Genomic DNA, 13,610 nt, shown 5'->3' on the forward strand with positions numbered 1-13,610 from the left:
CCTTTCCTATTTTCTTCTTCTTTACATTCTCCGTAAGTTACATACTGTACTGTGATTTTGATAGCGAGTGGCAACGACGCGTTAGTTCGACATTTTTCGCACGTTTCTTTTCTTTACACGTTACTCATACACACAATTATACGAATGTCGGGTACTCGTCCGAACGTGAACGACGCGGTCAAGTTTGGTCAAGTACCGGTGCAATGTAATGTTTACAATAAGCACATATATATATATATATATATACATATATATATATGTATATTTGTATGTGGCTTCCGTGTGTTACGGTTGGATGTAATATATATATATTTTTTTTAGCAACATACAAAAATGCGACAGTAGTACTTGTAATATGTCTTCTATTTCGAGTTTACAAACATTACATTCGTATTCGTATAGTTTTTTTTTTTTTTACTCGGGCCGTGCAAATTGCATTTGCACATGCACGTCTACTCAAAATGCAGGATTTATCCCGCGAATAAATCCGGATGGCATTTTAATAACAAGGGTATGTGTGTGTGTGTGTGTGTATGTGTGTGTGTGTATAATTCCTTCTACATAATAATCGTCTCTCTCTCCGGCGCGTGTACGCGCGTGCGAAATCATAGTGATCACAGCGAAGATCACACCGCGACGGATCATAACACACAGCTTCAGGTACAAGATATGCATTTTATGTACATCGAGACTAAGAGGATGGGGGATAAATTGAACGAAGCATATGCGTGTCTCTCTCTCTCTCTCACACACACATACACACACGCACACACACACACAGCACAGTACACAAAAGAGTTTCACTTTTTTTGGTATTACAAAAAAGTTATTTATCTACGGATATTGCAAGGTGTCTAGGATGGAAGCTCATGATCACTGATATCGATTTCGTGAACTGTCCGAAAATTCTCATTCGAGTCCCTTTTATTTTATTCTCTTTACGAAAAATAAATTGTGACACAATTCTGTCGCGCGACAATAAGATCGTGGGAGCGTCGGGTTGCCATCGGATGAATTAATTTTGCATAGCTTGTACCTATTTTTATTGTACTTGAGAAGACTTCGGTCGTCGGAAGGTAGTGATCAATATATATATATATATCGTATTAACGGCGGATATTCTCTTACTCGCTGGCACTCACATAAAACAGTATATAATAATAATAATTAAACAATCGTAAGTTGTAACAAATATAGGACTAGGACTTAGGTGAAAGTATATCGCTACCTACTTGAGTTGTTTCAAAATATAATATAGTTAAAATAGTGTGTGTGTATGTGTGTGTGTGTACAGGGTGAGACACCTAACTTAACTACCTCGGAAAACTTGTAAATTACACGTTGCACGAGAAATTGTTATTGGCTGGCTTGTTCATGTTATTACATTCAACCAAGATATGAAATCTCCAACTTCTTTTTCACTCTTTGTTTCCTTAAATATCTCGTTATTTCTTAGGTCCAGGCAAATTAATGGCAATACGTTTAAACGCAACATTAAACATACTTTCTAACGATGGCAAAAAAATGCGACATTCCATTTAAAAAGAACGAAGTTGACCTTGAAATCTCTGAAGCGCTTATAAAAAAAAAAGATTTATACACCGTGTGATGACCTCGAGATCATGCAACTTTTGTATATAATAATTTCTTGTACAACGTGTAACTTACATGTAAGTTTTCTCGAGGTAGCTAAGTTAGGTGCCTCACCTTATATATATGTATATTCAAGTTACCAATATAGCTTAAGGGATATTGTAGAAACGATACGAAAGGGTTCGAGACTATTGAAATACTCGCCTATTTCTTATGCGTTTGATAAAATACACTAAAATAGTCGATGCTCATAACACTATCGAATATTAGACTCCTGGTGGTGATTTCTTTTTCTTTTCTTTTCAACGGAAACATACATGTAAAATATGAATAATGTAGCAGCGTGAAAGTACTTGAAAGGACTTCGATGATAACTAAGTGTGCAACCATACATAGATATGTGATTGCGATATATACATTTCGGGAAAGGCCGCGGGCTGCCCGATTCTGTGAGTGTTCTCTCGGGAAGGTGTGCGCTGCCACCGGCGTGTGAAGTGAGACGAGATGATCGCAAATTTCGGGGATGGGCCAAGCAGAATGCGGGGGTAAGTCTCAATTGAAAAAGTCCCGCCACGAAACGATCTAACGTGTGGGGGGGAGAGTATAAAGTCGATCATAAAAAATCCAATCTCATATTCCAAAAGATGTTTCAAAACTCGTAGTTACTACCGCGACATACGGCGTTGACTACTGATGTGTCTCGAATCTAGGAAAAGTGTGTGTGTGTGTGTGTGTTTCGCGTGTACGTTCATATACGCAAGGATTATTCGTTTACGCACGAACAAGGTGCTCTCTTCTGGAAGTATAACCGTCCGTCGACGCCCTGTATATCTCTCTCTTTCTCTTTTTCAGCAACAGCCGCTAAATCAACACTGCCACTTCTCACTCTATCCTCCGCGTTTATCTCGGCGTCTGATGCAGAAAAGATGGAGATTAAGCCATGCTCTTAGCTTAGGTTAAATCACGGATAAATCTGACTGACTGATCTATCTCGCTCTCTACTCTCCACCCGGAAGCGACTTGCGCGAAGGACCCAATCGGAGTCGATCGAACGTAATCGTATGATCACAAAAATAGGCTCCGGGAGAATCTGTTCTCCCGAGTTCTATACGACGACGATACCTCGGCGTACATCCCGCGTAGTTTGATTCCCGTTTTTTTTTTCTTTCTTTTTCTTTTTCTTTTTACCAACATACATACATAACGAAATTCACTGAAAGAGCGCGGATATATCCCAAATCTTAATCACGCGATCCTGCCCGACTGTAAGCAATCTTCGCCTGGCGATGTCCAAGTCCATCCCGACGACGCTGTGCTTGGCATCGTGGAAAGACGCCAGGGACAGTTGACTAGACAGATCGGAATTGTTGATTGAATTAGATCACGCATGCTTTCCACCATGCCCGAACGAGAAGAAAGCGAAACGAGCGCGACTTACTTTTCGGATTTCAACTGTATCTGACACTGGTCGCAGACTCTGACCTCGAATTCGAAGCCCATCGTCGGTATCGGTATTCGTTGCGAGGTGCAGCGGGCGCACAATGCGCGTCCGCAGTGGCGGCAGTGGTGCTGCCTCAGGCCCAACTGCCGTTGGTCCATCATCGCCTTTATGTTCCAGAAGAAGGGCCTCCCGCACGCCTGCGACATTCCCGGATTAATTTTCGAAGCAATTTCATTACGTGCGAAACGTGTCGCTCTCTCACACAGCGGTGTAATCTGTGTTTGCCAGTATCCAGATGAAATTTTTATAAAGTTTCTCATGAAAACAATATCATCTAACATTTATCTGGATAAACACCGCTACTTATCTTTCATCTAGATAAATAAAAAATCATTTTCCTCTAAGATGAATGTTTCGAATTTTCATCTCATCATCATGTAAATGAATCTGAAATCATCTAAGGCAAACACTGACGTTACAATCGTGCGAGAAAAAATTTTACACGTGGATACCTGACAGGTGTCAGACTCGACCCAAGCTGCTGTCTCCTTTCTGTTTGCCGCCATGTTCCAGCATACGATCACACCATCCTCACCTCCGGACAATAACACGCGCTCCGCACTCGCGTAACACAAAGCGGTCACCTTGTTGCTGAGAGAGAGAGAGAGAGAGAGAGAGAGAGAGAGAAAAACCAAATCAACTTCTAACCTATACATTTGTTTTCAGCTCAACAAAATCTTCAATTTGATACCTATTTCAACCATCTGTTTCACTGAACGGATTTAAGGACTGTACACAATTGGCCGCACTCTTTGGCTTCTCGGTCAATCAGACGGTTCCTCTTACACTACTTTCAGAGACACTTTTACCGGTGAAAATGAGTACAGAATATTGACCTTTGAGTGAACAAGACTTTTAACACTACGTTTACTGATGACTGATCGAAGAATAACAAATGATAATTTTAATAATTATTCAATTATATAACATCATAAAACTGCACTTATAACAGCTTGAAGGGCGAAAACTTTAGAAATGAAGTTTTTGCAGAGAAATATCTGTCAGACCACCGTGCTAAGCTGAGTTTTTTCCGCACTTACTGGTGCCCTTGGAGTTCGTAAGCGGTGCCTTGGCGACCTCCGATGTCCCAGACGATGATGCTGCGGTCGAAACTGCCGGAGAACAGCAGCTGCTTCTCGAAGTCCCACGCCAACGTGTGAATGCTCCCTCTGTGCGCCTTCAACGTGGTAATAAAGGTAACGCCATTATTGTCGAGCTTCAACATCGCTATCTGACCGGAGTAGTCGCCCACGAAAGCATGCTTGGACTGGGTATCGAATCTGTGACACGCGAGTCAGGCTTCTATAGACGTTTGTAATATCTCTCTCTCTCTCTCTCTCTCTCTTTCTCCGATTTCGTGTCAAAAGGATACTGCAGTGCGGTGTACCAAGCGTCCGTCTGATACGACCCCAGCTTATGTCCCGTCTCGGAACTGTGCAATTGGAATAACTTGTCGCGACCTATGCTCAACACCCATTCGCAGTCTGGCGCGAAAATAATCCCCGTCACTCTCGCCTGATGCGCCAGGTACTCGCGCATCGCCGTCATCCGATTGTAATCCTGCTCCAAAATGAATTCCTGCAACCGGTAAGTCAACGTTCTTCAATTACAACGATTCTAACAAGTATCCTGATAATCCTAATATATTCTATAAAGTAAAGAAATATAAATGTGCATTCTATAAGTGAAATAAATATTCTACAAAGTAATTTAACATACATTAATGCCTCCGTTATCCAAGCCCACAAACAGCTGCCTCGTTTCTATGCAATAATGCATCGAAGTAGCGCCTGCTGGCATGTACTGGCAAATGCTCGGCCAGTAATGGCCGGAGTCTCGCTTCAGCCATACTCGGACTGTCCTACAAAAAGTATGAAAACGACAAAACAGGTAATCGTGAGAGTCTTCAAGACCAATTTAAAGATTCCACGCAAAAGTCGCAACTTTTCCCAATGCTGCAAATTTCTTAGTCTACGTGTCACAATTTATCGCTACATCATATGCTTGATCTTCAATTCTCACATTCTACATGGTTCTGGAATTGAGAAATTACTGTGTTTCCAGAACAAGATATTTTCAGAGGTCCAATGCGTGCAATCGGAATCTACTATTTTGTATCCGACGGTAATTATCACGAAAACGTGCTTTACGGTGATATTTTCCAAGTGTTGCGCGACGACGATATCCCGAGGATTCAGAGAGCGGCGAGGTGTGTCCGCGTGGCCGAGAAGTCACGCACGGGGAATTAATCGGCGCGGCAGACGAGGGGGGGAAGGGGGGAGGTAGGAGCTCGCCGATCGCGACACGACGACGGATTTGAAACCGCCACGGCGGTCCGAAGAGAGGGACGCGTGAGATCGCGACGACGCGATCTTGCTAAAAGGAGCATGGATACCTGTCATCGCAAACACTGATTACACCCTCCTCCCGCGGGATAATGATAGCCGCGTTCACGTCGTCACTGCATCCCTCCAATTTCGAGAGAAGGACCGGCTTACGGCTGCTGCTGAATTTGTCGTTGTTCACTCCTGGGGCGGGTTTTATCTCCGCTGCCATTCTTTCTCAACCACACGCACGTAATCCCGCAAATGAGATTGTCATTTGACAGTTGTCGGTCTTCGGTGTCGTCGCGGCTCACGCGTTACTCAAGACTGGCACCATTCGATGACGGAGAAAAGAAACAACGGGGGGCGAGAGGGGGAGGATACGGATCCATGGTCCGGCGAAGCAGACGTTATGCCCGTGTCGCACTACGTATTAGGAGTGAGATTGATTTCACGAATCAGGGGAAAGTTCACTAAACGCAGGTTTGGTTAAGCTTACTCTGATTGGTCGCATTTCAATCGAATCTCGATCTTAATTCGTAATGTTACACGGGCATAATGGGGGAACGATGACGCCATATTAATACAGACTGGAGACCCTAAAATCAGAGCCTGGACACGAGGCGTCATCATCCGATTGGTCCGTCGTGTTTACGCTATTCCCGCTGACTTTCAAATACATACACTGTATTAATGTTAAATTAATTGTAACACAAATGGTTGTAATATCTAATGTAATGATTGTAAAATACTATTGTAATAGTTTCGCGCAATAACTAATACTGTTTACATTATTTTTTAGCATTTCGATCAAATATTGTTAATAATGACGTTGTATGCAATATTCACAACTACACATTTGAATAAACACTACGTATTATATCATCGACTCTGTTGATGAAGAATTCAAGAGAAAGGGATAACGGCTTGTAACAGCCTGATCGCGGCTATTGTTGCAACATGTAAATTTTTATTTGTGGGAAAATTATCAATGTTCATGCGTGCATGACGCACGATGATATCGTTAGATAAACCGTACGCATCAACCTTCCGCGAATGAACCGGATCCCAGTAATGTAATTAATAGAATTCTTTAATCATCGTCTTGATAAACTAAATTTTAGCTCTGAATAAATTTTAACCTTTCGATTAGACAGTGAAGTCGTAGGAAAGGCTGTTGCGGGCGCGCGGTCAGGAGGTGAGGAAGGAGGATCATCATCATCATCGTCATGGATATCACGGCGGATACGAAGGGATTTCCTCACGCAATTATGCCAGATAATGTGTATTTTAAATATTTATTCCTTTTTTTCATTTCAAAGGACAATTTGTTTTTTCTTCTTTTTATTATAAGATAACATTATCCTAAGCATCTTCGAGGGTTTGCACCCCGCTCTGTACCTAAATTACTTTTTATATAACATTTTTTCTCACCTTCTTCTGTTTTCACCGTTTTTTATCGTTTTTCCACTGCAGACAAGCCAGCTTCCACCTCCTTCCCTAAATAAATTCTTTCTCTCCCGCCCCCTCTTTTTCTTTCTCTCTTTCTCTTCTCCCCTCTCTCTCTCTCCTTTCTTTTCATCTCTCTTTTGTCGATATCACTTATCGCAGTCAATTGTATATCGTTACTATTACCCCAACTTCTACTTCGTTTCTCCATCTCTGCTTTCGTCTCGCCCCGTGTTGACTTTATACAAATTGATTTTTTGACAGTTTTATGGCATTTTACCGTCGGTGGTGGAAACTGAAGGTGTGTGTGTGTGTGTTTGTGTGTGTGTGTATGTGTCATGTGATAAGCATATCTGGCGCGTCGAACACGTCATCAGAATTCATTCCGCTTCTCATCCGATCCGTTTCTTTCTTTCTTTCTTCCTTCCTTTCCCTCCCTTTTCACGAATACTTTACTGCGATACAAAACGAGACGGTGCTACTAAATGAATGGGTGCGTATAGCTGTCGTTTCGGATCGCGACGGACAGAGGACAAGGTACCTGGGAGCTCTGCGTTCGAAATCAACTCAACGCAACGCGGCGTTTTGATGAACGAGTGAAACGGTGGCCCACGATGGGTGTGTATATTTAAACGTGCCCTACAATCGCCGGTAAGATTATGTTTGCAAGAAGCAAGAAATTAACCGATCATAGTCGATTCCGATCATAGTCGTTCTCCTTACATTCAGTTTTAAGAACAGGATAGAGATGCATTTATCAGAGGAGAAATTGTAAGTTTTATCAGACAAGTAGTAATTTAAAGTAACTATGCTATTTAAACGAATACAATTACTGTGACACGAAAATGCGATGTGTAATAAATTTCTTGTTGTTTTAGTTTCCGTTGTTTAAATTAAATACTTTTACCGTTCATTGTAGGCTACGTTTTAGGGCCTACAATAGGAATAGTAGGAGTATGTTTGTAAAAAGTAAGAGTACGAAATTAAGCAATCATATTCGAATGTAAGAGGAATAAACGACTATGATCACTAAATTTCTCACTTATAAGCCGAATCTACGATAGATGTAGTAAGCCTTAAGCATAAAAAAAATTGACCAATCACAATCGAATTATAGAAGAATAATCAATAGTGATTGGTCGATTTCTCAAGGCTTACGGCTTAAATTCTCACCGTAGATCCCGCTTTGTTTCTTACAACATACTCCCACCGCCCACGTTGCAGCACACGTTTACACGAAGTAAGAGTAAGAAATCGACCAATCACAGTCGATCGTTCTCCTCACATTCGAATACGATTGGCCAACTTCTTATTCTTACTTCTTGCGAACATACTCCCGTTGTAGACTAAACGCTTAATTAAAGCAGAGCTTGCCTCGCGAAGAATGATCGTGTGCTTTATCTCTTTCTGTCCTTCCCGCAGGACTCGCGTGTGTGTGTATGTATTTGTGTGTGTGTGTGTGGGTGTCGGAAGAAGTCGCCGGTGAGAAACCGCCTACGACGAGCAGCAGCTACTTTATACACGCACACACCCGGATGATGATGGTTTCTCGCGACGATACAGCGAATCGACGACCGCCGAGAGCGGACACGAGAGAGAGAAACAACACGCCCCGTTGAGACGTTGTCCACTTCGGCAGGCGAATTCGTTGCGCGACTGTGCCCTCTTCATGCTCGCATACTCCGAACGACGCGACTTCCGCGAACGTACCGGCGACACACCATGCACACACCGGTGTGTCTCCGGCCGGGCCACCCGAGGCCCAGGGAGCGCGCGATCTCGGGACGGGGGGATGACGCCGGAGAGAAGCAACTACTACGACACGGGTTGTTGTGTTACGGAAACTTCCGTTACCATTATTAAACTTGGAAGACACGACGAAGGAGTTGAGAATCGTGCCGATCACGACCAATCTGCGCGCGGGAGGAGTCATATGTATATGTATGTATGTGTGTGTGTTTGTGTGGACATTGTGTTACATCATGGCTGATTGTCAATCGATTAATCGTTTCTTTTTTTTCTCCTCCCCCCCCATTTCGTATTCGCGAAGATCCAGATATATCGCTCACATCGTCGGTATACCGCGTACTTAAAACAATCGACGTGACGTACGCATGACGGGAGCGCACGAATGTACATATATATTACCCTTCTCTCTTTCGATGCGCGCCAGTCGCTCTTTCTCTCTCTCTCTCTCTCCCTCTCTCTCACACGCACGCACACACACACACACACACTTTTTATTGCGACTCCAAGACCGGAAATATCGCCGACTTCTTCCGCCTGCTGCGAGAAGATGAAATCCCTCTCCCGATGGAAGTATGCGATGTGTTTTTACCATTACCATTCCTTTATCTCTAATTTAGACTTAAATTATACAAATTATTTCTTACACCCTCCACACTTGGCTGGCCAGGTCGTTTATACGTCTACACGCGGCGGAGAAGTCAGCGATATCATGCGACGCGCGCGTCAACGGAGTGTATTAATAGCGGCACACCCGGACACCCGGATTCCCCCTTATAGTTTTCGACTGCGTCCATCACTGGCTACTTCGTCGATGCTAGCTCTCTCTCTCTCTCTCTCTCTCTCTCTCTGTTCTTATATCTTATATCTATTGTTTTTCTTTTTCAGTTTAACATATACCGCAACAAGAATCCACGACGCGTCGCGGGACGCCTCGACAGGAACGGAAACGCGTGCGTGTGACGGACGCAGCCGAGGAGAATACACGCGGTGCGCGCGACACGTCGATACGTCATTTACTTAACGCGCACCATATCGCACACACGTAGCAATTTTAATTCGCGTCTGTATTCGTATCCGAACGACAAACCTCGATACGCTGACACGTCTGTAACAAAAAAAAAACATCTCTCTCTTTTTTTTTCTTTCGCTCGCTCGCTCGTTCGTTCACACTTCGTCTCTTTCTCTTCTTATTGTTGGTTTTTCTCCTCAAAGATAATCATAGCAAAGTTTTTTTTTCTTTTTTATACATTGACCACCGACGATAAATATCACATAACGAGGAAAGTTGTAACTCGTTACTCTCTCGTTACTCTCGCGCAGTTTATTTATTTTGTTAAAAGCCCCGCACGCGTTGGCGTATCCACGCGTCGGAAAATCTAGCTACATCACAGGCGCTGTGTCTAGCTAATCGCTTTTCTATCCTTATTTTATTAACTATGTCCGGTGCTCTCTCTCTCTCTCTCTCTCTCTCTCTCTCTCTCTCTCTCTCTCTCAAATGAACATTTGTCGCGTGTCGTTCGTCAATGATCCGCGGTTAAACTGAGGGGACGTCCACGGGGGGAGGGGTATTCAGTGACAAAAATATTAAAAGGTATCAACAACGCAATCGCCGCATACGTACGTACCGTACTTGCTCGCGCAGCGCAACGTGTGCGGGGCTCGGTTGTATGTGTATGTGTGTGTTTTTTTTTTCAGGGGACCGCGAGTAAAGGTTCGGAGATATACCTGTTTCAACACATCGCATCAGCGTGCGTGCGCGCGCGCCAGCGAAAATCGTCAAATATACATCGCGAACAATTATTACATAATCGATACAGCACGACACGTCGATTCGATCGACGGTCGCGCGTCCGGGTACAATTAACGGTTTCGCACGGTTCCCTCAGCGGGGAGAATAACACAGGAAAAGAAAGCAACGATAAAAGCATTATCATCCTCCTTCCACACCGACGAATGAATATCCCTTCAACAATGCAAAGATACTCTCCCCCTCTACACCCCTCGTTCTCCCTTTTCTCCGTTTTGCTTGCAACGAACGTTCGTTCGTTTTTTTTTTCTTATTTTTTTTCCAAGTTTGTTTCTTCAAGTTTTAAGAAATAATGTAGTCTCGCGAAAACGATCATCCTGAACCCTGTGTTGACGCGAAAATATACCCGAATATAATATGAATGTTGGAGTAGGTATATGACAGAACGATTCCTCGCGATAGCCCCTGAGACGCGACAACTGTATATATCGTAACGTTAACAATTAGCTGACGCCGGTCAATCATGAATTTCATTGCGTAGGGTATTGGTGTGGCATTGTGTAGGTTACCATAGTCGGTTGCTGGCCCGGCGGCAACGGTGCGCTCGCTGTCGGCGGTGCAGCAGTCGCCTGGGCCGGTTGCCAAGTACCCGCACCGGGTGTAGGCATCCTCATGCTGTTCATGTACTGGGTTTGCTGGCCATAATATTGACCGTAATATTGAGTAGGTTGCAAGAACTGACCCTGCATCTGGGGATAGCTCTGCGGATACCAGTAGCCCATCTGCTGGCCGTATCCGTACGGATATTGTCCGGCTCCCGCTGTCACCTGTTGCCGACAATGTTCAGAATTATTCTTGGCTTTGCACAATGGACGTATAAATAAATGTGTGTCATTGTAAATTCAAACAATGTAAGAGAAGAAATCTAAAGAATAGATAAACGTAAAACACAATAAGGTCGGTTTGAGTATAGAAACTATTGCTGAATGGTTATCTGACAGACAAATTATATATAGAGACAAATTACTAGATAATCTATAAGATTGGTTGTAATTTAACGTCAATAGTGGCAATTTAAATAAAAGGAAAAAAAAAGTACATAAGTTCAATCGTCAAAATATAAAATCAATATAAAATTCATCAAATCGTTATAAACTATACATAAATTCTGGGTAATCATTAAATTCTCAGAGACTTCTATCGGACAGTTTAAGAAACAGACATTGAACCGGTTCTCCCAAGATACAGGAAGGCGAGTCCGATATAAAAGATAAATAATCCACGGAGATCTCTAAGTGAAACACACGGTATCAATCAATATTCTTATGAATAAGCTCTGAACAAACATACAGCAGATTATACATAAGTAACACCTATGTCCATAGATATGACATGTAGGTTAAAATTAGGTTAAAGCATGGTCTACAATGAGCGGTACGAGGATGTTCACAGGAAGCAAGAACGAGAAATCGACCAATCATGTTCGAATATAAGGGGAACAATCGACTACGATTGGTTAATTTCTTACTCTCGCTATCCATTGTTGACCACGTTTGAAGAAGGATCGTTAAGCGTGTAGGAAGGAAATATAACCTGTTGAGCCTGGTGATTCGCATTAGGGCCGACGCTATTCGGATCGCCATTCTCCTTCCCCCAAAAACACTTGACGATGCTACCGTTGATCTCCGTGTTGTGTGTAGATTCGATGGCGTGTGTCGCGGCTTCCTTAGTCGTAAACTTAATAAAGGCATATCCCTTCTCCTTGAATACTCTTATGTCCTGGATGGTGCCGAAGGGAGAGAACGTTTTCTTTATCAGCTCGTCGGTGATGCCGTTTGTGAAGCCTCCGCAATATACGGTGCAATTGGTCGGACTACTTTGGTTATACACCTGTGGGGAACAATTTGCATTCAGGATATCGTCACACATCAACTGTCATATCGAACATCTATGATCCTCATACTTACTAATCACCAGTGGCTACCTATTCTAAGCCTATAATCATGTATATTGATCTCTGTATCCTTACACATAACATCAGGATTGCAGTTGTGATTGGCGTATTTGAAATACAAGGATATACAAATACAGGACTGAACGTGTTTAATGCGTGTGTCAACAACCGGCAGAGTACGGTACATTTTTGTAAGAAGCAAGAGATCAACCGATCATAGTCGATCGTTTCCCACACATTCGAGTATGACCGGTCGATATTCTCGTTCTTACGAATATATTCCTACCGTTGCCCGTCGCAGACTACGCTCTCACATACCGACTGCTCCGAAACGAATGTAAGTTGCACCTAACTTACACAAGCGAAATGACGGAAGTTACAGGCACAATCGTGCGAGTGGTCTATCACAGATAACCGCACCGTTACGCGAGTAGCGTCATCGTAAGTAGTCGGGACTTGAACAAGACGTAAATTTCAAGCAAACAGCTAACTAACTAAATAACCGACTGACTGATCGACTGACTTGGCTGGGCCGGCGTACCTCTTCGTAGTTGGGTTTACTATTGTTCGAGTGTCTCGGCCTCTCGGACCGCGGCGGCGGTGGTTTCCTGGTGGACCAGTTCGTGCGGATGCTGCGTGAGCCGAGCCACTGGCCGTTCATCGCGGCGATCGCCGCCTCGGCCTCGGACTTCTTCACGAACGAGACGAACGCGTAGCCCTTGCTCTTCAGAGTCTGGGGGTCGCGGACGATCCGGCAGTTGCTGATCTCGCCGAATGGCGCGAACGCCTCCTTCAGCGTCTGCGTCTCGATCTCGGGCGAGAGATCGCCCACGAATATGTGATGGTGATTGCTCGTGTCGAGCTTCGGCTGATTGCCCGGACTGGTCGCCCAGTTAACCTTCATCTCCTTGTCCAGGAACGAGCGCTTGTTCATGGCGGCCAGAGCCGTGGCCGCGCACTGGTGGTTCGTGAACTCGACGAACGCATACGGATCGTTGCCGGGCTCGCGGATGATCTTGCAACCCTTCACCGCGCCGATCTGCGAGAAGAGCGCGCACAGAAGGTCCTCGGACACCGTCGTGTCCAGGTTGCCCACGTACAGAGTACGCGGATTGCTTTCCTCGCTCATGTTCGCGCGCGCGCTGCCACGGTACCACACTGCCGCAGCGGGACACACACGCACTCGCACACTCACTCTCACTCTCACTCACTCTCTCGGCTTACCGTTGGCACTCGCTAGCTCTCTCTCTCTCTCTCTACCTAGCAGCTCGTTGATAATGTTTTCTACGCTCT

General features: G+C 44.1%; 2 protein-coding genes and 1 long non-coding RNA gene across 6 annotated transcripts; 1 reads left to right on the forward strand and 2 right to left on the reverse strand.

Moving 5' to 3' along the window:
- Positions 1-393: 393 nt before the first annotated feature.
- On the reverse strand, positions 394-6,006 carry LOC106750345 (WD repeat and FYVE domain-containing protein 2). Of its 3 annotated transcripts, XM_014630654.1 has the most exons (8): positions 5,918-6,006; positions 5,490-5,844; positions 4,814-4,955; positions 4,467-4,672; positions 4,135-4,374; positions 3,547-3,685; positions 3,032-3,231; positions 394-2,942 (listed from the first exon to the last, which is right to left on the reverse strand). In XM_014630654.1, exons 2-8 carry the CDS (start codon positions 5,648-5,650, stop codon positions 2,804-2,806), a joined length of 1,227 nt encoding a protein of 408 aa, XP_014486140.1. In that variant the 5' UTR covers positions 5,651-5,844; positions 5,918-6,006; the 3' UTR covers positions 394-2,803. The 3 variants fall into 3 exon arrangements, with proteins under 3 accessions (XP_014486140.1, XP_014486139.1, XP_014486141.1); XM_014630653.1 differs by having other exon boundaries at positions 5,490-5,974; XM_014630655.1 differs by lacking the exons at positions 5,490-5,844; positions 5,918-6,006 and adding an exon at positions 5,245-5,474.
- A 689-nt stretch (positions 6,007-6,695) lies between these two features.
- LOC106750358 lies at positions 6,696-10,103 on the forward strand. The gene is made up of 2 exons (XR_001374934.1): positions 6,696-8,808; positions 9,502-10,103. It is a non-coding gene; the product is annotated as an uncharacterized LOC106750358 (long non-coding RNA).
- On the reverse strand, positions 9,854-13,610 carry LOC106750357 (nucleolysin TIAR). 2 transcript variants are annotated; one of them, XM_014630668.1, is made up of 3 exons: positions 12,859-13,610; positions 11,957-12,253; positions 9,854-11,190 (listed from the first exon to the last, which is right to left on the reverse strand). In XM_014630668.1, the coding sequence occupies exons 1-3, from the start codon at positions 13,444-13,446 to the stop codon at positions 10,894-10,896; spliced, it is 1,182 nt and encodes a 393-aa protein (XP_014486154.1). In that variant the 5' UTR covers positions 13,447-13,610; the 3' UTR covers positions 9,854-10,893. The 2 variants fall into 2 exon arrangements, with proteins under 2 accessions (XP_014486154.1, XP_014486153.1); XM_014630667.1 differs by having other exon boundaries at positions 12,841-13,610.

Source organism: Dinoponera quadriceps, unplaced genomic scaffold (assembly GCF_001313825.1).
Source record: "Dinoponera quadriceps isolate SergipeBrazil2010 unplaced genomic scaffold, ASM131382v1 scaffold5230, whole genome shotgun sequence".
NCBI lineage: Eukaryota > Metazoa > Arthropoda > Insecta > Hymenoptera > Formicidae > Dinoponera > Dinoponera quadriceps.

Coding starts and splice junctions, on each gene's coding strand:
- LOC106750357 (XM_014630667.1), bottom strand. CDS start 13,446: ATGAGCGAGGAAAGCAATCCGCGTACTCTGTACGTGGGCAACCTGGAC. Junction 12,254..12,840: donor AGGTACGCCGGCCCAGCCAA/GTCAGTCGATCA, acceptor TGTTCCCCACAG/GTGTATAACCAAAGTAGTCC. Junction 11,191..11,956: donor CGAATCACCAGGCTCAACAG/GTTATATTTCCT, acceptor TGTCGGCAACAG/GTGACAGCGGGAGCCGGACA.
- LOC106750345 (XM_014630654.1), bottom strand. CDS start 5,650: ATGGCAGCGGAGATAAAACCCGCCCCAGGAGTGAACAACGACAAATTC. Junction 4,673..4,813: donor TGGATAACGGAGGCATTAAT/GTATGTTAAATT, acceptor TACCGGTTGCAG/GAATTCATTTTGGAGCAGGA. Junction 3,686..4,134: donor TACGAACTCCAAGGGCACCA/GTAAGTGCGGAA, acceptor TCTCTCTCTCAG/CAACAAGGTGACCGCTTTGT.